The sequence below is a fragment of the Saccoglossus kowalevskii genome, chromosome 18, assembly GCF_978046115.1.
Source record: "Saccoglossus kowalevskii chromosome 18, keSacKowa6.1, whole genome shotgun sequence".
In the NCBI taxonomy this organism is placed as follows: domain Eukaryota; kingdom Metazoa; phylum Hemichordata; class Enteropneusta; family Harrimaniidae; genus Saccoglossus; species Saccoglossus kowalevskii.
Window position 1 is genome coordinate 2,777,523 of NC_140658.1, and position 27,717 is coordinate 2,805,239.

The 27,717-nt window shown below is 34.4% G+C and overlaps 1 protein-coding gene across 1 annotated transcript in view; it reads right to left on the reverse strand.

Moving 5' to 3' along the window:
• LOC100376500 (uncharacterized) overlaps positions 1 to 27,717 on the reverse strand; it is a 106,168-nt gene that overhangs the window by 21,906 nt on the left and 56,545 nt on the right. The window contains exons 3-22 of the mRNA XM_085492689.1: positions 26,856 to 26,954; positions 25,114 to 25,227; positions 24,393 to 24,596; positions 21,974 to 22,075; positions 18,582 to 18,782; positions 18,161 to 18,259; positions 17,821 to 17,922; positions 17,450 to 17,551; positions 16,828 to 16,926; positions 16,065 to 16,193; positions 15,285 to 15,413; positions 14,526 to 14,642; positions 14,330 to 14,428; positions 13,903 to 14,103; positions 13,559 to 13,657; positions 4,196 to 4,216; positions 3,556 to 3,657; positions 1,293 to 1,397; positions 1,013 to 1,114; positions 234 to 485 (exon numbers count right to left, since the gene is read on the reverse strand). Of these exons, the coding sequence (XP_085348815.1) occupies positions 234 to 485; positions 1,013 to 1,114; positions 1,293 to 1,397; positions 3,556 to 3,657; positions 4,196 to 4,216; positions 13,559 to 13,657; positions 13,903 to 14,103; positions 14,330 to 14,428; positions 14,526 to 14,642; positions 15,285 to 15,413; positions 16,065 to 16,193; positions 16,828 to 16,926; positions 17,450 to 17,551; positions 17,821 to 17,922; positions 18,161 to 18,259; positions 18,582 to 18,782; positions 21,974 to 22,075; positions 24,393 to 24,596; positions 25,114 to 25,227; positions 26,856 to 26,954 (2,478 nt within the window). The remainder of the gene's footprint in view (positions 1 to 233; positions 486 to 1,012; positions 1,115 to 1,292; positions 1,398 to 3,555; positions 3,658 to 4,195; positions 4,217 to 13,558; positions 13,658 to 13,902; positions 14,104 to 14,329; positions 14,429 to 14,525; positions 14,643 to 15,284; positions 15,414 to 16,064; positions 16,194 to 16,827; positions 16,927 to 17,449; positions 17,552 to 17,820; positions 17,923 to 18,160; positions 18,260 to 18,581; positions 18,783 to 21,973; positions 22,076 to 24,392; positions 24,597 to 25,113; positions 25,228 to 26,855; positions 26,955 to 27,717) is intronic.

Sequence of the window (27,717 nt, forward strand, 5' to 3'; positions counted from 1 at the left end):
GAAATCATTATTATTATATAAATTTTAAAGCATAAATCTTGCTGTTATGGTATTAAATATGTGTTATACCAAATAAAACAAAAACAAAAATATATAGCTACAAAATTTTCCAGTTTTTTTTTTGACCAAGAAAAAAAATTGTTCCTGGATTTCCTGTGAAATATCTTCACTATTGTGAACATGATTTAAATGATCAAAAGGACACACAAAAAACACTGGAATGAAATACTCACCTCGTGTGCTGTACCAAGATCTTTGCCACCACTGGGTTCAATTGGTACACTTGGTGGCTCACTCTTTACAGTAGCTGGTACTTTGGGTAACATTTCTCTGACAAATTCAATTTGTCCGTAATGTGCTGATACATGTAATGCTGTCATCCCTGTTTTAACACTTGGTGCTTTCCACGATACTGTTCCTTTCAGTGCCTCTAGTACCCCAACATGGCCTTTCTTGGCTGCCAAGTGAATTGCTGTCATACCATCCTGTGAAAGACAATATGTTATGAGGTTTACACAAGAGTACCGCAAAGTATGCATGAAGACAGTATGGGATACGTAGCAGAGGTTGATGAGTTCCTGCACTGCTTGAGTGCATACTTTGCGGTATTCTCAAGATAACCATATTATTATACATTTTTCCTGGCAATGAAAAATGGTTTGTTCTGTGTGAACCTTTGTATTCATTGACATGATTCTATTTCCATCATCTGCTGATAGAGGGCAGCGGCCGGGTGATTATAATCTTGAACACAACAATGTTGGTGACATATCAAATAACAAACAATTTGAACGTTCAAAGAAGAGACATTTTGGAATGAATTCTGATACGTTTTATTATGGAATGGTAAATGTTTATTTTTAGGTGATATCAAAGTTTCTCAAGGTGCCACTTTCCAATTATTTTAGTTCAGTTATTTAAAATGACATGTTTTTTGATATGTAATTAGTCTGACAACTATTGACAACATGTTTCCATGGTGATAATATTAGTTGAAGGATGACATACTTACAGCATTTTCCTCAGTGGGTGAGGCACCTGCATCTATCAAAACTCTGACAACCTCTTTATGACCACCTTCCGCTGACAAGTGAAGTGCTGTGGAATCGTTAGTCTGAAAATAAAAACATAATTTATGTCAGTTATCTCAATGAATGGCTCCCAGGTTTGTGAAAATATTATGTGGTGAACACATTATGACACACATGATAATTTAATTTAATAATTTAATGTTGTTTACAATAGCCTATTTTGTTTTCCTATTAATAGCTTGATGCCTACAAGTCATATACCTTATTCTTTGCGGTAGTAACACCAATGCGATTGAAACGGAGTAATTCTTTAATCACAGCAACACTTCCCTTAGAAGCGGCAATATGTGCACATGTCGAACCATCCTAAAAAGGAATATAAAAAAACATTCACCATATTAACCTGTGTAAACCTTGAAATGATGTATGAAGTTTGTATATATAGATAATTATACCAAACAGTGCCACAGTATTGACATCAAAGACATTATATCACTATAGTTGTGTTAAAACTCCTCTACATAAAATTTGTGCATTTCTCCTCTGTACAATTCATTTTACATTGTAACATGATTTCCTGTCATATTTACATCAAGTTATGTTTTTGATAGTCTACTATAAACAAGCCATGCATGGCATAGTCCCTGTTTGTTATCAAATTTAAGATATATAGTTTTGTTTATAGTAATATAGCTTGAATATAACCATGTCAGGAATATGATTTTTTAACATTAAAATGATTGACATTTGTATCTGATCATCAAACAAGTACTTGTCCATATTGAGAGATATTGCTCTGGAACAGCATTCAAAATCAGCCATTTTGAATACATGTATATATATATATAACATGATGTATAAGGAATATATAAAGTTTGAATATAATCAGTCAAAGCATTTAAGAGATATGGCTCTAGAAGCCCAATCATTAAAACAAAATGGCCGCCAGACAGCCATTTTGAATCCAATCTGAAAAATAAAATGACGTGCATCAGGAACCTGTATGTACCAAGTTTGAATGAAATCCATCCATAAATGCCAGAAATGCTTGATATTTGATGATTTTTCAGCACAAAAATGACCACCTAGCGGCCATTTTGAATTTTGATCGTCAAACCAATACATCTGTCTATCTATGACATGATGTATAATGAATATTTAAAATTTGAACATAATCGGTGAAAGCAAGTCAGAGATATGGCACGAGAACCACATTCATTAAAACAAAATGGCCACCAGTTGGCCATTTTGAATCTTATCTGAAAAACAAAATTATTTGCATCAAGGTTCCATAATGTCTAATTTATATACCAAGTTTGAACAAAATCCATCTGTAAACAGCAGAGAAATGCTTGATTTTGATGATTTTTAGCACAAAAATGGCCACCATTCGGCCATCTTGAATCAAATCGTGAAACAAATTGACGTGCATATGTATAATATCATGTATGATGTATGTGTGCAGGTTTGATTGTGATTGGTCCAGGCATTTCTATGATACAGGTCCAGACGCACGCACGAACGCACGCACACACGCACGCACACACGCACGGAGGTCAAAACATAAGTCCCTTGTTTTTGACTGCGTCGAATGGGGACTAAAAACAAGCAGCCTGTCAGCTGAGATAGCTCCACTGTTAGCATCATCACAAAATGAACAAATCTGGGAGAGGTCCACATGTAGTACCTATATAATTTATGTAATATCAAAGCAATCAGATTTGCGTTATTTTACCAAAAAGTCGAAAATATCACTTTTTACCAAAAATTTAAAAAATATTCACCAAAATTAGAGAATTAAAGATATCATCACAAAACGAACAATCTGAGATAGGTACACATGTAGTACCTATATATGTAATATCAAAGTAATCGGACTTGCAGTTTTCAATAAGAAGTCGAAAATATCACTTTTCACCAAAATTAGAGAATTAAAGATATCATCATTAAATGAACAAATCTGAGAGAAGTCCACATGTAGTACCTATATATGTAGTATCAAAGCAATCGGATCTGCGTTTTTTAACAAGAAGTCAAAAATATCACTTTTTACCAAAAATGACAAAAATATTCACCAAAATTAGAGAATTGAAGATATCATCACGAAATGAACAAAGAGAGGTCCACATGTAGTACCTATATATGTAATATCAAAGCAATCAGACTTGTGGTGTTCAACAAGAAGTCAAAAATATCACTTTTTACCAAAAATTACAAAAATAGAGAATTTGAGATTTTGACATGAAATGAACAAATCTGAGAAAGAAACATCCAAAGTACTTGCATATCAAATTTGAAAATATTCTTACTTGCGGTTTCGAAGAAGAAGTTGAAATTGTAAAGTTGACGATGGACGACGACAGACAATCAGTAATAAAAACTTTGAATAAAATTGATCCAGGCATGTCTGAAATGATGTCGGTTGGATGAACAGAATCTTTTCTGCTTCAGACTATGTCTGATTGGGACTAACAAGAACAGAGAGAGACCAATTCTTGAGGAGCAGGATATAAGGTATACTTACAACATTTGCCATGTTCACAAGTTCAGGTTTATGTTTCAAAAAAAGTTTCACAATCTCTGCATGGTCGTTCTCTGCTGCAAGATGCAATGGTGTCTGTCCATGCTGTGACACAATACATAAATCAACCATCTTAATAATTGGAACAATTTGTATTACAGGCTACAAATTTATGTAGTTATGGTAACCAAAAACATTGGCCTAAATAGCATAAATATGATCTGTATTCACCTCAAGGGTTGTCTATTTCATAATAGCTCATAATGATCACTGGTGAATTTAATGGTAAAACAATGTAAGCTATTTGGAGGGGAGTGGCACCCAAAACAAAACAATTTTTTCTTGTTTTTCAAACAATTTATACCCTCTAATAGAATGATATAACACACATTTGTTAACTAAAATGTAATAATGTGTGCACAACAAGATTTTCATTTCATTTTAGGAAGTAAAATTTGTCGCTGTATTGATGTTTTTTGACAGTAAGGGCACACATGATTTGCTTGTGGACACATCTTTACATATATAGTTTAGGTTAATCCAATGCTATCATCAATAACGCAAGCACCATAGAATCCCAATTACATACTAAGTACAGGATATGAAACAAGCATAGAATAAAAGTGATGATAAATATACTTACGATATCCGTCAATTTGGACATCTGGTTGCCATAGTGATGAGAGCAAGATAAGATAGTAAAAGATAGAATGAGCAAAAGAAAATTATAGAATACAACTAAAGCATGAATTTTGGATTTTGGAAGCAAGAAAAAATCTTGGAAGAAATATCAATATTCTCACACAATCAGACAGTAATTTGGCCATTCATTTAGCACTAGAAATTGATTGAGAGAATATGACCTTATCCCCGGACAATAGACATACAGTACAGTTCTCGCGGAAGCTTTGGCTTCACTTCAGCTTCACCTTCGCTTCAGCATCGCATCATTATGGCATTGTTATGGCTTCAGCATCGCTTCAATGTCGCGACATTAAAAAGTTAGGCGATTATCGCTTCGCTTCATTGTGGCCTCATTATGGCGACAATGTGGCATCAGCATCGCTTCATCAAAGAAGTACTGTACTCATTTCCCCCAAACCTCTTGACCGCTTCCGCTTTTGACCGGTCAATTTCCGTTTTATTTTCGACCGTGCAAAAATTCGGACTACTAAAAATTTTCTGGTTTTCATAGATCACGGTTACTAGTTTAGTTTAGTAACCGTGCATAGATGTTGAACAACCGTCAAAAGTTCAAATACTTTTTGTTTTAAGTATCTATAATTATATGCACGCAACCTGACCCTTTGACCTAGATTTGGCTGGGATTGAATATTTTATTTTAGACAATATTCCGACGTGACGCACTGCTACAAAATGTATTCAACAGAAGTACAACATGGTTGTCTGGGTTTCTTTTCCTGATTGTGTTGAGTTTACGATTTGTATAATTATTGTTGTTTCCCCCCAAGCAGAAGACAAGCCGAAGGACCATGAAGCTAAATAGAATTCCCACGCATGGACGTGGACTGAGTGACAGAAAATATTTCTAAGGCTAAAATAAAAATGACCTACTATTACACCTCTTTGTGTATTTGTCAATTTTGTATATATTTGGTATGACCGTATGATCGTAAATACCTAGAAAAATCTCGTCTTTCGTTAATAATTTCATTTGTTTGAAATGTCTACCGACCGTAATTTGTTTCTCCAAACGGTCCCGACGTCCGTCATTCAACACAATCAGTATTTATTTATCGCAATTCATGGGGATCATGTCCCGTAATTTGCGGGCTGTACAACCAAATAATTAAACAAGTACTATTTATTGTATTTTTGTTTTACCTCGCGAAACTACAACAGAGCGTAGAGTTGTCGCGGTTAAATAGTCGCCTTGAAATCGATGGAACTTCAACTACTAGTATCAATTTCTCACCTTGAAATAAAAAAAATCGAAGAGCATCGGGGGATATATTATTAACCAGTCTTACGAATCGCTAGCTTTATTTTATTCGAATTCATAAAATTCACGAGTTTTCGACATTTGTTGGCAACTTCCGCGCTAAAATGGTTGAAAATGTGGGTGTGGTTTTTTCGCAAAGTCCTGTTGATAATACGGACAAATATGGTTCTGTGACCCAGGTCGTGCTCCGATCAGGTGACTTTCAGCCAATCAATGATGTTGTAACAAAACATATTTAACGCAAATTGAAGGGTCGTCGTACCATCCAATCTCCATCGTCGATTCACAAAGTTTTGTTTGTGCTGTGACAGGCTTCACAATTATTCACTGAAAAACATCGGTATATTTTGACAAACGGATGTGATTTTACCTCAGTTCAAAAAAAGAAAGAAAAAAAACAGGGCCGAGATACAAATCAGTTTTGCAAGTTGGGAAATAAGGTAAACCAGACTGGGGTCGATAATTTTCAGTATCGAAGGACTTCCGTGTGAATCATGATTTTCAAATTGTTCATCGGCTGGTCACCAAATATTTACGGCCACACTAAATGGACACGTTTTTTTTCTGAAGCCCAATAAAATATTTCTGCATGTCAAGCGCTGTTCGATTTTTTACAGGGCATGTGGCTCGTTTTCATTCGAAAATATGTTTGTGAGAATACTTTTAAAGTACATATAGATCGAGCTCAGATCACTGATCGTGACTTAATTTTGAGAATTGGTTGTCAAATTTTACCAGACCGACGCCACTACAACCATCCAATCATATGTTGGAAATGTACACACTTGTTTTGGAACTTTGTATCAAGATGACTGGCGACGACGCCGACGCTCCAGGCAGCATACGCGTGTATTGCATGTTTTAGTAGTCCGGGCATGGGGTCGGACTCGGCTAAAACTAAACGAAACACAGAAAAATACCACCGAAATGAGGAATCTGAATCTGCTCTTCTAGCAGCAAATAAAATGAGCGAAAAAAGGTAAATTTTATAACAAGAACAGTTTCACTTCGTATACAGCAAATTGTGTTGTATCAGAACGACGATTGCATCGTGTGATTTGAATTTATCACGATTTTCCTTCTAGTCAATATGGAACTCGTCACCTTGCCGATTGTAATGTACTTCGCAAAGTTGTTGGTGCCCAATACTCGCAACACTAAAATAATTAAACAAGATATCTTTTTAAAATGTCATTTTACTCTTGATCATATTATTTTATTCGCCTTGAATTTCAAATCGATTACATATCGAACTTCTGTACATGTTTTTGTCTACTGCCCTTCTGCGTGCAAATAATGAGGTCATACTCATGTCACAATAAGTTGAAGCTGATGCCATGTTGATGCCATGAGACTGCGAAGCTGAGGCCACGATGATGCCACAAAATAGCGAGGCGAACACAGCTTCAATTTTCAATGACGCGAAGCTGATGCCACAATGATGCGATGCTGAGGCGACAATGAAGCCATGCGTAGGCGACAATGATGCCACAAAAGCCAAAGCTTCCGCGAGAACTGTACTGTATGTCACTACTCAATTGTCAATACTCCCAGACAATAGACATATGTCACTACTCAATTGTCAATATTCCTCAGACAATAGACATATATCACTACTCAATTGTCAATATTCCCAGACAATAGACATATGTCACTACTCAATTGTCAGTATTCCTCAGACAATAGACATATGTCACTACTCAATTGTCAATATTCCCAGACAATAGACATATGTCACTACTCAATTGTCAATATTCCTCAGACAATAGACATATGTCACTACTCAATTGTCAATATTCCCAGACAATAGACATATGTCACTACTCAATTGTCAATATTCCTCAGACAATAGACATATGTCACTACTCAATTGTCAATATTCCCAGACAATAGACATGTCACTACTCAATTGTCAATATTCCTCAGACAATAGACATATGTCACTACTCAATTGTCAATACTCCCAGACAATAGACATATGTCACTACTCAATTGTCAATATTCCTCAGACAATAGACATATGTCACTACTCAATTGTCAATATTCCCAGACAATAGACATATGTCACTACTCAATTGTCAATATTCCCAGACAATAGACATATGTCACTACTCAATTGTCAATATTCCTCAGACAATAGACATATATCACTACTCAATTGTCAGTATTCCCAGACAATAGACATGTCACTACTCAATTGTCAATACTCCCAGACAATAGACATATGTCACTACTCAATTGTCAATATTCCTCAGACAATAGACATATATCACTACTCAATTGTCAATATTCCCAGACAATAGACATGTCACTACTCAATTGTCAATATTCACCAGACAATAGACATATGTCACTATTCAATGGTCAATATTCCTCAGACAATAGACATATGTCACTACTCAATTGTCAATATTCCTCATACAAGACATATGTCACTACTCAATTGTCAATATTCCCAGACAATAGACATATGTCACTACTCAAGTGTCAATATTCCTCAGACAATAGACATATGTCACTACTCAATTGTCAATATTCCCAGATAAGAGACATATGTCACTACTCAATTGTCAATATTCCTCAGACAATAGACATATGTCACTACTCAATTGTCAATATTCCCAGACAATAGACATGTCACTACTCAATTGTCAATACTCCCAGACAATAGACATATGTCACTACTCAATTGTCAATATTCCTCAGACAATAGACATATATCACTACTCAATTGTCAATATTCCCAGACAATAGGCATGTCACTACTCAATTGTCAATATTCACCAGACAATAGACACATGTCACTACTCAATGGTCAATATTCCCAGACAATAGACATATGTCACTACTCAATTGTCAATATTCCTTAGACAATAGACATATGTCACTACTCAATTGTCAATATTCCCAGATAAGAGACATATGTCACTACTCAATTGTCAATATTCCTCAGACAATAGACATATGTCACTACTCAATTGTCAATACTCCCACACAATAGACATATGTCACTACTCAATTGTCAATATTCCTCAGACAATAGACATATGTCACTACTCAATTGTCAATATTCCTCAGACAGACAATAGACATATGTCACTACTCAATTGCCAATATTCCCAGATAATAGACATGTGTCACTACTCAATGGTCAATATTCACCAGACAAGACATATGTCACTACTCAATTGTCAATATTCCCAGATAATAGACATATGTCACTACTCAATTGTCAATATTCCCAGACAATAGGCATATGTCACTACTCAATTGTCAGTATTCCTCAGACAATAGACATATGTCACTACTCAATTGTCAATATTCCCAGACAATAGACATATGTCACTACTAAATTGTCAATATTCCTCAGAAAATAGACATATGTCACTACTCAATTGTCAATATTCCCAGACAATAGACATATGTCACTACTCAATTGTCAATATTCCTCAGACAATAGACATATATCACTACTCAATTGTCAGTATTCCCAGACAATAGACATGTCACTACTCAATTGTCAATACTCCCAGACAATAGACATATGTCACTACTCAATTGTCAATATTCCTCAGACAATAGACATATATCACTACTCAATTGTCAATATTCCCAGACAATAGACATGTCACTACTCAATTGTCAATATTCACCAGACAATAGACATATGTCACTATTCAATGGTCAATATTCCTCAGACAATAGACATATGTCACTACTCAATTGTCAATATTCCTCATACAAGACATATGTCACTACTCAATTGTCAATATTCCCAGACAATAGACATATGTCACTACTCAAGTGTCAATATTCCTCAGACAATAGACATATGTCACTACTCAATTGTCAATATTCCCAGATAAGAGACATATGTCACTACTCAATTGTCAATATTCCTCAGACAATAGACATATGTCACTACTCAATTGTCAATATTCCCAGACAATAGACATGTCACTACTCAATTGTCAATACTCCCAGACAATAGACATATGTCACTACTCAATTGTCAATATTCCTCAGACAATAGACATATATCACTACTCAATTGTCAATATTCCCAGACAATAGGCATGTCACTACTCAATTGTCAATATTCACCAGACAATAGACACATGTCACTACTCAATGGTCAATATTCCCAGACAATAGACATATGTCACTACTCAATTGTCAATATTCCTCAGACAATAGACATATGTCACTACTCAATTGTCAATATTCCCAGATAAGAGACATATGTCACTACTCAATTGTCAATATTCCTCAGACAATAGACATATGTCACTACTCAATTGTCAATACTCCCACACAATAGACATATGTCACTACTCAATTGTCAATATTCCTCAGACAATAGACATATGTCACTACTCAATTGTCAATATTCCTCAGACAGACAATAGACATATGTCACTACTCAATTGCCAATATTCCCAGATAATAGACATGTGTCACTACTCAATGGTCAATATTCACCAGACAAGACATATGTCACTACTCAATTGTCAATATTCCCAGATAATAGACATATGTCACTACTCAATTGTCAATATTCCCAGACAATAGGCATATGTCACTACTCAATTGTCAGTATTCCTCAGACAATAGACATATGTCACTACTCAATTGTCAATATTCCCAGACAATAGACATATGTCACTACTAAATTGTCAATATTCCTCAGAAAATAGACATATGTTACTACTCAATTGTCAATATTCCTCAGACAATAGACATATGTCACTACTCAATTGTCAATATTCCCAAACAAGACATATGTCACTACTCAATTGTCAATATTACCAGACAATAGAAATATGTCACTACTTAATTGTCAATATTCCCAGACAATAGACATATGTCACTACTCAATTGTCAATATTCCTCAGACAATATACATATGTCACTACTCAATTGTCAATATTCCCAAACAAGACATATGTCACTACTCAATTGTCAATATTACCAGACAATAGAAATATGTCACTACTCAATTGTCAATATTCCTCAGACAATAGACATATATCACTACTTAATTGTCAATATTCCCAGACAATAGACATGTCACTACTCAATTGTCAATATTCCCAGACAATAGACATATGTCACTACTCAATGGTCAATATTCTCAAACAAGACATATGTCACTACACAATTGTCAATATTCTCAAACAAGACATATGTCACTACTCAATTGTCAATATTCTCAAACAAGACATATATCACTACTCAATTGTCAATATTCCTAGACAATAGAAATATGTCACTACTCAATTGTCAATATTCTTCAGACAATAGACATATGTCACTACTCAATTGTCAATATTCTTAAACAAGACATATATCACTACTCAATTGTCAATATTCCCAGACAATAGACATATGTCACTACTCAATTGTCAATATTCTTAAACAAGACATATATCACTACTCAATTGTCAATATTCCCAGACAATAGACATATGTCACTACTCAATTGTCAGTTTTCCTCGGACAATAGACATATGTCACTACTCAATTGTCAATATTCCCAGACAATAGACATATGTCACTACTCAATTGTCAATATTCCTCAGACAATAGACATATGTCACTACTCAATTGTCAATATTCCTCAGACAATAGACATATGTCACTACTCAATTGTCAATATTCCTCAGACAATAGACATGTCACTACTCAATTGTCAATATTCCCAGACAATAGACATGTCACTACTCAATTGTCAATACTCCCAGACAATAGACATATGTCACTACTCAATTGTCAATACTCCCAGACAATAGACATATGTCACTACTCAATTGTCAATATTCCTCAGACAATAGACATATGTCACTACTCAATTGTCAATATTCCCAGACAATAGACATGTCACTACTCAATTGTCAATACTCCCAGACAATAGACATATGTCACTACTCAATTGTCAATATTCCTCAGACAATAGACATATATCACTACTCAATTGTCAATATTCCCAGACAATAGACATGTCACTACTCAATTGTCAATATTCACCAGACAATAGACATATGTCACTATTCAATGGTCAATATTCCTCAGACAATAGACATATGTCACTACTCAATTGTCAATATTCCTCATACAAGACATATGTCACTACTCAATTGTCAATATTCACAGACAATAGACATATGTCACTACTCAAGTGTCAATATTCCTCAGACAATAGACATATGTCACTACTCAATTGTCAATATTCCCAGATAAGAGACATATGTCACTACTCAATTGTCAATATTCCTCAGACAATAGACATATGTCACTACTCAATTGTCAATATTCCTCAGACAATAGACATATGTCACTACTCAATTGTCAATACTCCCACACAATAGACATATGTCACTACTCAATTGTCAATATTCCTCAGACAATAGACATATGTCACTACTCAATTGTCAATATTCCTCAGACAGACAATAGACATATGTCACTACTCAATTGCCAATATTCCCAGATAATAGACATGTGTCACTACTCAATGGTCAATATTCACCAGACAAGACATATGTCACTACTCAATTGTCAATATTCCCAGATAATAGACATATGTCACTACTCAATTGTCAATATTCCCAGACAATAGGCATATGTCACTACTCAATTGTCAGTATTCCTCAGACAATAGACATATGTCACTACTCAATTGTCAATATTCCCAGACAATAGACATATGTCACTACTAAATTGTCAATATTCCTCAGAAAATAGACATATGTTACTACTCAATTGTCAATATTCCTCAGACAATAGACATATGTCACTACTCAATTGTCAATATTCCCAAACAAGACATATGTCACTACTCAATTGTCAATATTACCAGACAATAGAAATATGTCACTACTTAATTGTCAATATTCCCAGACAATAGACATGTGTCACTACTCAATTGTCAATATTCCTCAGACAATATACATATGTCACTACTCAATTGTCAATATTCCCAAACAAGACATATGTCACTACTCAATTGTCAATATTACCAGACAATAGAAATATGTCACTACTTAATTGTCAATATTCCCAGACAATAGACATGTCACTACTCAATTGTCAATATTCCCAGACAATAGACATATGTCACTACTCAATGGTCAATATTCTCAAACAAGACATATGTCACTACACAATTGTCAATATTCTCAAACAAGACATATGTCACTACTCAATTGTCAATATTCTCAAACAAGACATATATCACTACTCAATTGTCAATATTCCTAGACAATAGACATATGTCACTACTCAATTGTCAATATTCTTCAGACAATAGACATATGTCACTACTCAATTGTCAATATTCTTAAACAAGACATATATCACTACTCAATTGTCAATATTCCCAGACAATAGACATATGTCACTACTCAATTGTCAATATTCTTAAACAAGACATATATCACTACTCAATTGTCAATATATCCAGACAATAGACATATGTCACTACTCAATTGTCAGTTTTCCTCGGACAATAGACATATGTCACTACTCAATTGTCAATATTCCCAGACAATAGACATATGTCACTACTCAATTGTCAATATTCCTCAGACAATAGACATATGTCACTACTCAATTGTCAATATTCCTCAGACAATAGACATATGTCACTACTCAATTGTCAATATTCCCAAACAAGACATATGTCACTACTCAATTGTCAATATTACCAGACAATAGAAATATGTCACTACTCAATTGTCAATATTCCTCAGACAATAGACATATGTCACTACTCAATTGTCAATATTCCCAAACAAGACTTATGTCACTACTCAATTGTCAATATTCCCAGACAATAGGCATATGTCACTACTCAATTGTCAGTATTCCTCAGACAATAGACATATGTCACTACTCAATTGTCAATATTCCCCAGTCAATAGATGTTTGGCCTATGGTTCATTGACATTGATCAAAATCTATTTTCATCAGACAGCAAATACCACAGTCATTAGCTAACAGTCAATAGTCAACTGGGTAAAGATATGATATATGTATACTCACAATGTCTGTAGCATTGGAGTCAGCTTTCATCTTCAGCAGAGTTTCACACACTTCAAGTTGTCCATTCTGTGCAGCCATATGTAATGGGGTCTGTTTTGCCTGTAATATATGCAACACAGATGCATGTCATCCTCCAACACGGAAATTGTAAAAAGTATTCAGTATAAAGAAACATATTGACATGAACTGGAAGCAAAATATTAAATTAAAACATTGTTGAAAATAATTACTATATCATACATTGCTGCAGAGTCATTTTCTGCATCTCTCTGCCAGTAACATGCGAACATCATGTGACTACCATGTGACTACCATGTTGTCAAGTATAATCAGAGTATACTTACCAATGACAAAGCATCAATTGTTGCATTGTGGGTTTCTATCAATAGTTTTATTAATTTGTTGTAACCATTCTGGGCTCCCAGGTGTAAAGGTGTGACTCCCAGTTTAGATTTAGCATTAACAAATGCTTTATGCCACAGTAGTATGTCAGCTACCTCCACATGACCATTCTCAGCTGCCAGATGTAATGCAGCTTTACCATGCTGAAATATTGTAACATTACAATATGACATACAGCAACAAATTTCATGCTAATTCTAGGACCTGTCACCTGACATTGGTCCTCCAATCAAGGCAGCTCATGTCATGTGATCAATGAGTCAGTACAACTCCAACATAATGCAATATTTTGAGAGATTCAGAAATCAGCATTGTATTCAATTTCTACTAATATTTGACGATGAAAAAAAAAATTGTGTTAATACTCACCTCATCAAAAACATCAACCCTTGCATTGTGCTGTAGTAATATTTTTACAATGTCGATATGACCTTGTTCACTAGCAACCAATAATGGCGACCATCCATTCTACAATAGAACATATTGTATACAGTATCAATGTCATGTGACACCATGGTCAAGATACATGAAGGTGTATACTAAAGCCCTATGTTATATAACCTACCTTAGATTGTCTGTTGACAGCCAACTGTACTCTGGCTGGTCCCAAGTGTTTTACCATTTGTAGCATGATATCAGCATTACCAGCTCTTGCACAGTAATGTAGCGGAGTCTCTTGAGTCTGATGAAGACATTGATTATATATACTTAGTTTAAAAAACATATCCATATTAAGTCAATAACGGTACAGACAATGCACACACAACGCATCTCCACAAACAAATTTCCTGGTCACTATGTTACTTGACATAAGGACTTTCTTGCCCAAATTTGTCTGCACATATATTCTTCAATATTGCTGCAATAAACCTTAATTTTGAAGCCAATACACAAAATTTCAAAAAATTTGGCCATTTTTGTCTTAATCTTCTGAAGAAAAGTGCAGACTATAAACAGGACTATTTTGTGAACAGGTGGTGAAAAGATTAACACTGATACAGTTTCACTCAACCTAACTATGTAGTTTTAGGCAGATACGTTAGTATACCAGTGTCAGTTGTCTAGGTCACCTTTGTGTTGACTAATTGTTTGTAAAAGATTGGAAAACATGTTTTTCATTCACATAAACACAATGGAGTATAAACATATGATTGATAACATTATGGTATCTGTTAAGTACAATATTTCCAAAAGATAAGCTTTCTGATTGCAATAAATCACAGCTGGTCAAAGTTTCAGCATTAATTAATGTACAAGCTGTTTGTGTATATGACTTGTTGCGGCAATGACCTTGAATTTAACACATTAATTAAATGAAACTTACTAGTTTTGTTGTGATGTTGATATCTGCATCATTTTCTAATAATATTTTGACCGTGTCCACATCCTCATTTTCGTAGTGAATCATATCTTTAGTGATTTCTGCAGCGTAATGTAGAGGGGTTTCACCTTCCTATGAATAGTACACAGTGTAAACCTTATCAGATATCATTTGGCATCTTACAATGTTGCCATAACAATGACTCGATTTGTAGATCAGGTAAAAAAAATCAAGTAAAAAACAATCTTTGCCAGCCAAGGTTTGTTTATTCAGGCATTACTCTGTACTCTAACTTTCCTACCATTTTATGCCCTGTGTTAGGTTAACTATGATAAAGTGTAAGTTTAACAGGTTTCCTATACTACCCATGTATTCTATAAGCAGGTGATTTGAATACAACATTTACAGTGAATCAGTTCAAAGTGAATCAAGTACATGAAACATGTGTGATTCCTTCATGTCATTGGTTCATTGTGCTTTTATACAAAGAGAGTTACATAACACACATTGTAGTGCAACTCGTGATGAGGCTGCAGAAAAAACATATAAAACACGCCAAGTTTACAATATCACTTCATTAAAGTATAGCTTGGATTTTAACAGTAGTTAATGACTTGTTTTGGGTCATGTCAAAGGATCAGTCAAGAATGATTTCTAGAACCTCACACCTTAAGCTGTTAACTATTGCTAGCATCTGAGTAGCTGTCTTTTAACTAAGTGATTAATAGAAACTAGTTAACAAAAAGTGTTCGTGATAATTATATGATGGTTAAGGCAGCTTACCACTGTCTGCATGTTTATTGCTAACACTGATTCAACTCTTGACTTCTCTCGGTATAGGTATGTTGTTAATTCATTAATAATCTCCCAGTGGCAGTGTCGTACTGATATATGCAAAGGATTCTCACCAGTCTGATAAAAAAACACAAGTTACCTGATATTATCACACAATACAAATAATAGTTTTAATGTGGTATAATTTATGGAGTGTTTTTGTTCAAGAGATTCAAGTCAAATTTAAAATTATATGTCATATTTATCTCAGGGTTCAGGATATCAGAATATCCAAAATGGAAAAAAAAAATATTTTGATATGTTTTTATTAAGATTTGTATCAATATCCATATATGATTTTTTCATCTCATGTTACTGAGCAACATATTGAGACATGAAGAAATAATTTCACTATAAAAATCAGTGCAAAAGTGTAGTATTTTGACCATATTTTCTGACATTTTGGAAGTTTTTCAAAAATTGATTAGTGACAGTGATTTTTTTTTAAATTTCAGTACATTAACAGCATTAACCCATGATAATGAAAGCATTAAAAAAAGGAAAATAGTCTTTAATTTACTTTAAGTTAATTTAAAGCCACATTTCCCATATGTGAATCTTTTGCTGAATTGTCAATGACAACAACAAACAGTTTTCAAACCAATGAATATTTATGCTAAACAACAACAAATGATGGTGATGACAGGGCACCAATTATCACTATGGGAACCAATCACTATAGAAACCAATCATTATACATTATATAACTAACCTTAGATTGACAGAGTGTATCTCCAAATTCTTCCAATAACGCTTGCATCATTTTTAGCTGACCATGTCTTGCAGCGATATGCATGGCTGTCTCACCATTCTGAAAATATACATGACTCAGTGAAAATCATTAAAAAAAAAAAAAAAAAAAGGTTTTCTAACCACTTTTTTTCTACTAAAAATATTAAATTATTTGTTAAAAATAGAAAATTGATGATATTTCTATGAAATGAACAGAGGTCTAGCCAAGTACCTACAGTACCTACATATGAAGGTAATCTGTCCTCAATGCAAAGTGAATAATAGCAATTTTTACTAAAAATGACAGAAATATTCAAATCTGAAAACAATAACCCAAGATACATTTGTAGAGTACTCTCTTACTGGTACAGCTGTCAGCTTTTAAGAAGAAGTCGAAAATATAAAGTTAATGAGAGCAGATGGCCAAAGACGATGATGATGATGATGATGATGATGATGATGATGAACAATCAACCAGTAATATGAATTAACAACTGTGCTTTGTCAACAATGGAGATAATAAAGTTTTTTTATTAAATGGCATATTTGATAAAATTGTTATTATATTCTGTGTTATTTTAGCACTAATCCAACTTTCTCACCTCTTGTGCTGCGTTGACATCAGCTCCACTTTTTAACAACATTTCCGCTACTTTTTCCCCTTCTTTAACCCTAGCTGCTATATGTAATGGTGTTTCACCCGCCTATACAAACATAACATACAGTTATTTGTAATAAAATAGAATCAATTGTTATCTGAGAAAGACGCAGTAGGTTTGTATATGACATAACCTCCTAATATCATGACAATGCATGTCATATGACCAGCCAATGAGCAAATATATACAAACATTATTCAAAAAATAACCTAGATGAAAACCTCTATCTAGTTATAACAGGTACTGGTAGATTAATAAAGTAAATTTATTATCCTTCAACCCTTTAAATAACAATATATCAGATTTAATCTTACCTTGCCTCCTTTTAATTGAACTTGAGCACCGTACCCTAACAAGGTTTGTACAACAAATGGTTTGCAATATTGCACAGAGATATGTAATGCTGTATAGTTGTCCTGGAAACAAACATAGTCAAACCAACAGTCATTGGAAATGAACAACCTGATAAAAATAACTATCAATATATATTTTAGTAATTTATAAACAAAAGTTTTTAAAAGTATCTTGTATATTTAGTAAGAAATAATAATTAAAAAAAATATCTCATTTGCTTCTCTCCATATATGCGAATTTTCTCCAGAGAAATTTATATCCACTATCTATATTTGTAACAACTGAAAAGAAAATACAGACCTTAGTTTTGGCATCAACAAAGGCACCTTTTTGTAATAATGATTTCACAACGGCATTATGGCCTCGTTTAGATGCTGCATGTAAACATACTGCCCCTGCCTGCAATTAATGTAAATCAGAAATGTATTTAGAGTGTGTGAATTAGTATCCTACACATATTGTTTTAGTGTTTCCAAATGTTGGCAATCTTGTTTAGATCAAAAAATTAATAACACACCAGTCATAAATGTGTTGATTATGACATCTGGGTTGACTCTGTTAAGTTCTGTTCTATCCATACACAACCGAGACATGCATCAAAGTCTAATAATGTCCAATGTATGTACTAAATTAATCATCCATTAACTAATGATAGGACATGAAACCTGAAATTATTCCAATGCAGGGAATACATAATTATTCAGCTATTTGAGGTTAATACCTTATTTGGCATGTGCAGTGGTACGCCTTTCTTTAAAAACATCATTGCAGTCTCTGGATGGCCACATTGTGACGCTATATGCATCAGTGTACTGCCATCTTTGGTTCTAGCAAGAACTGACGCTTTGAATTTGTCAACCAATATTTCAACAACGCTGGTATGTCCACGTTCAGCTGCTATATGTAAAGGTGATCGGTCAAGCTGAAAAGAAAATATATACAATGTTTCAAAAAGTATGTCACACTAAATATTATCATGTGATATAGTACATCATTGCTGGGCAATATAGAATACATGATACACCTTTGACCTTTGACCTCAGTCAAATGAAGCTTATTTTGCCATTACTTCTATCAGGATATCACCTGATTCACTAATTCATGCAGCTGGTTGAATTCAATGCGAATAACATCACTGACTAGCATTATATTATAATACATTCAAAAACATCATTTGTATTGATCAACCAGATTTATGAATTAGTGATATCAACTCCAGCTTTAAAACTGAGAGCAAAATCATAATTTAACCATGATACTACTTTTACAAAACTTATGGTAATTTATGTTCATTGATATGATGTCTAAATGTGTTGTTTTATTTCAAAATGAAGTAAATGTCACTAGTATTATGATTTAATGCCATTGCACCATGCATGTATTTGTTGAAGATCTCATGTCACAGCAATAAACACTGTAAATGTACTCAATAATACATGTTACAGGGCTACTTAGTGTATCACAAAGCAATTAATACATGTTACAGGGCTACTTAGTGTATCACAAAGCAATTAATACATGTTACAGGGCTACTTAGTGTATCACAAAGCAATTAATACATGTTGCATGGGCACTTGGTATATTACCAAGTGTTTAATGTATGTTGAGGGTCATATAGCATATTGCCAAATGTTTAATGCGTGTTGCAGGGCCACTTGGCATATCACCAACAATTAATCAGGTGGCAGGGCCACTTGGCATATCACCAACCAATTAGGGGTGATCTCATATTCAAACATGCGGGTCAAACTTACGAAACCCCAAACCGCCCTAACTGCCCGAACAAAACCCAGTTTTGCGGTTCAAGCTGTATTTTTAGGAGTTTACGTTGATTTTTCAAGACCAGATAGTTGTCTCTAAAATGTGTCGATTTATTTGTATGCAAGCTTCATTTTGCGTCTTGCCTAAAAAAAACACACTTTCAAATACCGTTGAACAGAGTGCTGAATAAATTGTTTTGTTTTGATAAACTGTTACGTTCGAGTTGCAAATTGAGCAGAGGACGTGAATCAGACTTTTCATTGGGCTAGATAATTGAATCAGAATCAGAAGATGGAAATATGTTGATACTATGTTGCACTTGTGACTTACGCTAGACCGAAGACCGTCGCCCATAGCGACACAATGCACGTAGATTGATGAATGCTGGGTGACAAGGAAGAATTCTGATTGAGGTAACCAAGATGGCGTAGCGTTACCATCGACTTTAGTTTTGACACAGTGATAGAGGGACTGTGGTTTTGAGATGCCTTCGTAGAAAACAATGTTGCCATTATCGATTTAATACTTTCATCATATTTTGATAACTCACAGTCTCACAGACTTTACAAATTTAACCAAAAAACATTTTCTATGAATTTATGAACTGACATGGGCACAAACATGACTGTACTTGTTGCGGACAAAATGTACCAGTTTGCTCCATGGTAGCCCTAGACCCATGTCGTTGTGTTGAGCGGACAATATTTACATTACAAGTGTTGAGTGGGCAGTCAAGTGACCGAATATAATAAGCCCATTAACAACGCCATGGATCCAGGGTTAGCTCCATGGATAAACATATTTTACTGACTATGCCAAATATATATATACAATATAAGTAATTTATCCTACAAAGCTGCTCATTAAAATTATATTGCATTTTTTCCCAATAGAGAGGGTCTATGGTATCACTTGATTCACATTTACCGTACTCGACCGCGATAGTGCCCATGGGCCTCAACTCAGTAAATCACGATTTTTTAGGGGTGGGCGCTTACCCGAGCACCCCCCTCGAAAAAGAGTGCAAATGAAAAATTTGATTCATCCAATGACAGATTACGTCTTTGAGGGAAAATTAAATTACGAAATTAGTTGAGTCGTCATTGATTTTCACAACGAAACAGAAATGATCACAAAAAATATGCATATTTTATTACAATATTAATTACGTACCACCAGAATTTACGAAATTAAAAACAGTCGAAATCAAAATTGTCATATTATCTCCACTGACCAAGGTGTTGGGTCGTACGCAAACTCTTGATGCAATGATGCATTTGCAGATTTGACCTGCAGCAGCGTCCTTTGACCTAATGGGTCAAGTTGGTTATTAACCAATCTGAATGCTGTGTTCGACCAACGCAATTCTCGGGAAATTCCCGAAGACTTTCCGGTAACGCAATGCAGAAGTGAATTATGGATGTTGAAGTACGATCTGTTGAAATTGATTTCAGTGAATAAATGACATGGTTTTTCCAAAAAACTAGTAACTAGCCATTTTTGAGAGGTAAACAGAATATGGCATGAAATATTTACCGCATTTTACTTGTATTAACAGGTCATTGTCGAAGCGTATTTTACGCACGGTTACCGTGTTCTAAGAATTCAAAACATGTTCACATCATCGATATCCACGCTGTATCATATAAAAACGATTACCTGGATTTGTTACGCAAGACCAAGTTTTAAATTAGTTGCATTTTGAAGGGGTGGGCGCTTTGTCAAATGTGACCCCAAATATAAAAATTGCACAAAAGTGGGGGGTGGGCGCTTGCTCGGGCGTGGGCGGTAATGACAAAATATAACAAACCATCATGTCTGTAATTAATTCCAGATAACTAATTATTCACAATAAAAATTGTATTGACTTATACCAAAATGTAAGTTGTGGGAAACTAATTATTATTACCAATCACAGAAATAAATAAATATAATTTTCATCACACTTATAAATGACATGATGTAAATAGATTTGTGAAACAAATGCAAGTTTGTTTTTTATTAGCATTTACATGACTTGCAAAGACAAAAAATCGCTGCTGAAATTCTTAATAACGCTTCAAAATATAACACTCAGTATGAATATGGAGCTCCATAGTATGCATCATATTTTTTTTCCTACTGAAACCAGTATTGTAAGAAAAACCTAGGTTTTCCTAGGTCTGTCTTCTTTGTTCTCTGTTGTCTGTTTTCAGTGGGGGCGTTAATGGGCAGTTAATCTGGTTAGGTTCAAACCTACTACTAATTTGCATATTGTAGGTCAGTAGGTCTGAATAGGGCAGGCCGGGTTAACCCAGGTTTGACCCAGGTGTCCCCTTAATACATATTACCATGTTACCAATGCAAACTTACCTTGTCATAGATATTAGGATTGGCTTTAAGTTGATAAAAATATTTCAGTGTTGCTTCATCTCCATGCCAGGCGGCAAGGTGCATAGCTGTGTGTCCTTCATCCTAAAATAATATCAAAATAGTTTGTTACCATGGAAATATACACATTGCACACACTCAAATCTATAATCTCTCATGATGTTTTGCACATAAAACCAGATTTGCTAATTTTAGTTACTTCCATGATGCTTTGAGAAACCAGATCAAACTAGTTACTGTAAAATACTTTATTTTAGCTGGAATTAATTTTCACTGATTTTCGATGAGTTGAATGCAAAATACAGAAAAAAAGATATATTCACTGGATTTTATTTTCACTGAATCATTCCTTCAGCGAAAATTAATTCCAAGCGAAGTATTTTACAGTATACAAGCTGGAATATGATTGGTTGTCAATCCCAGTACTGTTTCATAATTGGCTAGTTTACCACTGAGAAGTCAATAACATACTATCTATCCAATGGGTCAATTTTAATTGGCAAGTACCTAAAACATGCTTGAGTTAAATGCAATAAACAAATGCTATCCCTGGTGAATGATAGATCACTGTACAACTATTTACTGAACACAGTAATTTGACAAAACCTATTCCATAAACATAAACATAGTTGAACTCTGGTGACCTTGCCCTTTGTTATATAATATAATTCCCTTTATCATAGTTTGTTTCAATATAAATATGCATTGTCATAATTAATTTTGAATACAAACATGTTTTGGGGGTTGAACCAACAGTGGGGAATCAGTCTACCGAATGTCCTTAAAAGATGTAAATATCTTACAAAAACATGCCTTATTTGTTTAATTATTTTAAGGAACATAATTTCCAGCTTTATTCAAAGTAATTCAGATATTTTAGAATAAAAACAAATGTCTCATTGCAAAAAAAAAGTGCTGCATTTAGATGTGAATAGATTCATAAAACATGCAAGATAACAGAAAAATTTAGCTGGCTTTAGTCCAAGTATTTTGTACAGGTGTCTGTCAAAAATTAATGATTCACTGAGACAAATATGAACTGCCTCATTGTGTGACTACTGTATTATATGAAAAGTAAAAAAAAAACTCCCTTTATGAATAGCTATCATGTTGCAAGCTCTGCTTTGTATGCAAATCAACTTACTGTAGAATACTTTATTTTCGCTTGGAATTTATTTTCGCTGAAGGGATGTGTCCGTGAAAATAAAATCCAGCGAATATACTTTTTTCCTATATTTCACATTAAACTCATCAAAAATCAGTGAAAATAAATTCCACACAAAACGCCTAAAAAGCCTTTTCAGCGAAAATTTATTCCAGCGAAAATAAAGTATTCCACAGTAAATAGTTGGTGTCCAGTGGAGGAAGAAGTCAACAGTACTGTTGCCTCCTGAGAATCTACATCTTCAAACACTGCAATCTTTGAAGTGCGTTTTTAAACTAGTATTATAAAAACTCTATCATTCTGTTCTAATAGCTGAAACATATTCCTGTGAGTTTTCATTTGTCGAATGAACTGTTTGTCAAATACAAAATACATATATTTTAGAATAATTTTCTTTTTAAAATGTGGATGAAATGTTTTGCTTTTAATGTATTTTTTATGTATTGTTTTTGATTTGATAACTTTGAACTAAACAGATTTTCTATTAGCTTCAGATCTTGATCAAAGTTAGGCACCCAGTTCATAGGAGTGCTTATATTGATTTTCTGACATCTTGTTTTATGTAAAGATTTTATTGGTAGGTTCGCAAATGTGTATCAGACTGTGCAATCTCTCCATGAGTTGGTTTTGAAACCCAGTATGGGATTCTGAGATACATTACCAAAGATATTATTACAAGATAAATCATTTGCTTCATTGAACACATACAACAATGCATATTTCCACTGAGATCAGTGACCTTTGATGCGTATCACCAGTGATCAGTCAAGTAGAAACAGTCAAAATATTTTATCATATTTTCTCAATTTTTGCATGATATTTTCATACAGGACATCTGTTGTTCAAACTCAGGGAAGAATTTATACTGATGAATAAGGTGACCAAGTTTGATAAAGTTTGGAATAGAATTAGTAAAGTTATTATGCACACAATAACAATTATTAACGACGACGACAACAACAACGATGACGACGACAATGCAGGACAAAATTTTTCCCTTAATATACCTTTCCCTTCCATCTTTGATGGTACGGGCAAGGTAAAAAACATGAGTTGTTACTGTATTATGCTGTTAATATATTGTTATCTTTTTTTTTTTTTAATGCTTTTTTACTTTTTATGCAGTTATATTTCTTTTACTAATACCTGATTTGTAATCCTTTTCAAGGGGGGGGATGTTGTGTGTTAATAAATAAATAAATGCACACATTGTTAAAAGTACACTAATACACTTACATTTTGCATATCAACAGGACTACTGTTTTCACATAATAGTTTGATAAATTCTAAATCTTTTTTCCGACATGATATATGGAGGGGTATATCTCCATTATCCGCTCTCTGTACTTTGACTTGATCTTCCTTATGTAGGTTTAATAGTTCCTTTCCCACTGTCACATTTCCTTGTTCACATGCCAACATCAGTGCAATACAGCTTTCCTGAATATGCAAATCAGAAATGAATCAAGGTTTCACACATGTAATAGTCATACCACAAGAAATTGACACAAGTAAATGAGGCAGAACAAAACATTTCATTTTTGTTGTTTTCAGATGTACATTGTGTTATTCAGTGAATATTGTAGTGAATCATTGACTTTAAATCAAGTTATGTTAACATTGACTAGCTGGAGTTGAAACGTGGTAATCAGGCGCCCTCTATGTTGAAAAAATCACAAATATCAAAAAGGTTTAAACTTGATTTGGCATTGAAAAGATGAACAATCATTCTGTCAGTAATATTGAGTTCTCAGTGTTTCAGTATTTGTATCCTTTGAATTATTTCCGTAATTTCAAGCAAATTGTAATGATTTGTATCAGGAATTGATTTTCCCTCTACTAGACTTTGCAATCAAGAAGACAGCGCCATCTATAGTCATAAGTTGACACTTTTAACTATTAAAGAAAACGGTATCGATGATCTTATAAATATATTGCAATGAACACATCTACATACTTTGTCTTTGGTTAGTCTTGAGTCTTTTCCGGATACTTTTAATAACTGTTGTACAATAGTAAGAGCTCCACTAGGCCTACCAGCAGCCATGTGTAATGGAAGTTGTTCTTTAGGCTGTCAATAGAATATATGATTAAAGCAGTCCAAAGTATGGTCTTACCTTCTTGCAGAAACTCAAAAAAACATAATATTTTTGTTTAAAATCTAGTCCCCCCTCCCTTAAACAAAATTTGAATAGTGCAAAATAATTGTTAAGTCGCATGTATAATCACCTACTGTCAGTCTTATGTGAGTACTGCATATTTGACATGTGACCTGGCAATGTATAATCACCTACTGTCAGTCTTATGTGAGTACTGCATATTTGACATGTGACCTGGCAATGTATAATCACCTACTGTCAGTCTTATGTGAGTACTGCATATTTGACATGTGACCTGGCAATGTATAATCACCTACTGTCAGTCTTATGTGAGTACTGCATATTTTACATGTGACCTGGCAATGTATAATCACCTACTGTCAGTCTTATGTGAGTACTGCATATTTGACATGTGACCTGGCAATGTATAATCACCTACTGTCAGTCTTATGTGAGTACTGCATATTTGACATGTGACCTGGCAATGTTTGCTACATTGTACTATATACACCATTACTGCTACTATATATACATCATAATAGGTACCATATACATCATAACAGGTATCATATACATCATAACAGGTACCATATACATCATAACAGGTATCATATACATCATAACAGGTACCATATACATCATAACAGGTACCATATACATCATAACAGGTACCATATACATCATAACAGGTACCATATACATCATAACAGGTACCATATACATCATAACAGGTACCATATACATCATAACAGGTACCATATACATCATAACAGGTACCATATACATCATAACAGGTACCATATACATCATAACAGGTACCATATACATCATAACAGGTACCATATACATCATAACAGGTACCATATACATCATAACAGGTACCATATACATCATAACAGGTACCATATACATCATAACAGGTACCATATACATCATAACAGGTACCATATACATCATAACAGGTACCATATACATCATAACAGGTACCATATACATCATAACAGGTACCATATACATCATAACAGGTACCATATACATCATAACAGGTACCATATACATCATAACAGGTACCATATACATCATAACAGGTACCATATACATCATAACAGGTACCATATACATCATAACAGGTACCATATACATCATAACAGGTACCATATACATCATAACAGGTACCATATACATCATAACAGGTACCATATACATCATAACAGGTACCATATACATCATAACAGGTACCATATACATCATAACAGGTACCATATACATCATAACAGGTACCATATACATCATAACAGGTACCATATACATCATAACAGGTACCATATACATCATAACAGGTACCATATACATCATAACAGGTACCATATACATCATAACAGGTACCATATACATCATAACAGGTACCATATACATCATAACAGGTACCATATACATCATAACAGGTACCATATACATCATAACAGGTACCATATACATCATAACAGGTACCATATACATCATAACAGGTACCATATACATCATAACAGGTACCATATACATCATAACAGGTACCATATACATCATAACAGGTACCATATACATCATAACTGGTACTTACCCCACCAAGGGCAGTTGCATCCCCTTTTCTTGCTATCAATACTTTCATAATATCATCCTTGGCATATGATGCAGCAAAATGCATTGCACTACAGCCATCCTGAAAACAAATACATACAGGGTGATGATATACAGGGTGATGATATACAGGGTGATGACATACAGGGTGATGATATACAGGGTGATGACATACAGGGTGATGACATACAGGGTGATGACATACAGGGTGATGACATACAGGGTGATGACATACAGGGTGATGATATACAGGGTGATGACATACAGGGTGATGATATACAGGGTGATGACATACAGGGTGATGATATACAGGGTGATGATATACAGGGTGATGACATACAGGGTGATGACATACAGGGTGATGACATACAGGGTGATGACATACAGGGTGATGATATACAGGGTGATGATATACAGGGTGATGACATACAGGGTGATGACATACAGGGTGATGACATACAGGGTGATGACATACAGGGTGATGATATACAGGGTGATGATATACAGGGTGATGACATACAGGGTGATGACATACAGGGTGATGACATACAGGGTGATGATATACAGGGTGATGATATACAGGGTGATGACATACAGGGTGATGACATACAGGGTGATGACATACAGGGTGATGACATACAGGGTGATGACATACAGGGTGATGATATACAGGGTGATGACATACAGGGTGATGATATACAGGGTGATGATATACAGGGTGATGACATACAGGGTGATGATATACAGGGTGATGATATACAGGGTGATGACATACAGGGTGATGATATACAGGGTGATGATATACAGGGTGATGACATACAGGGTGATGACATACAGGGTGATGA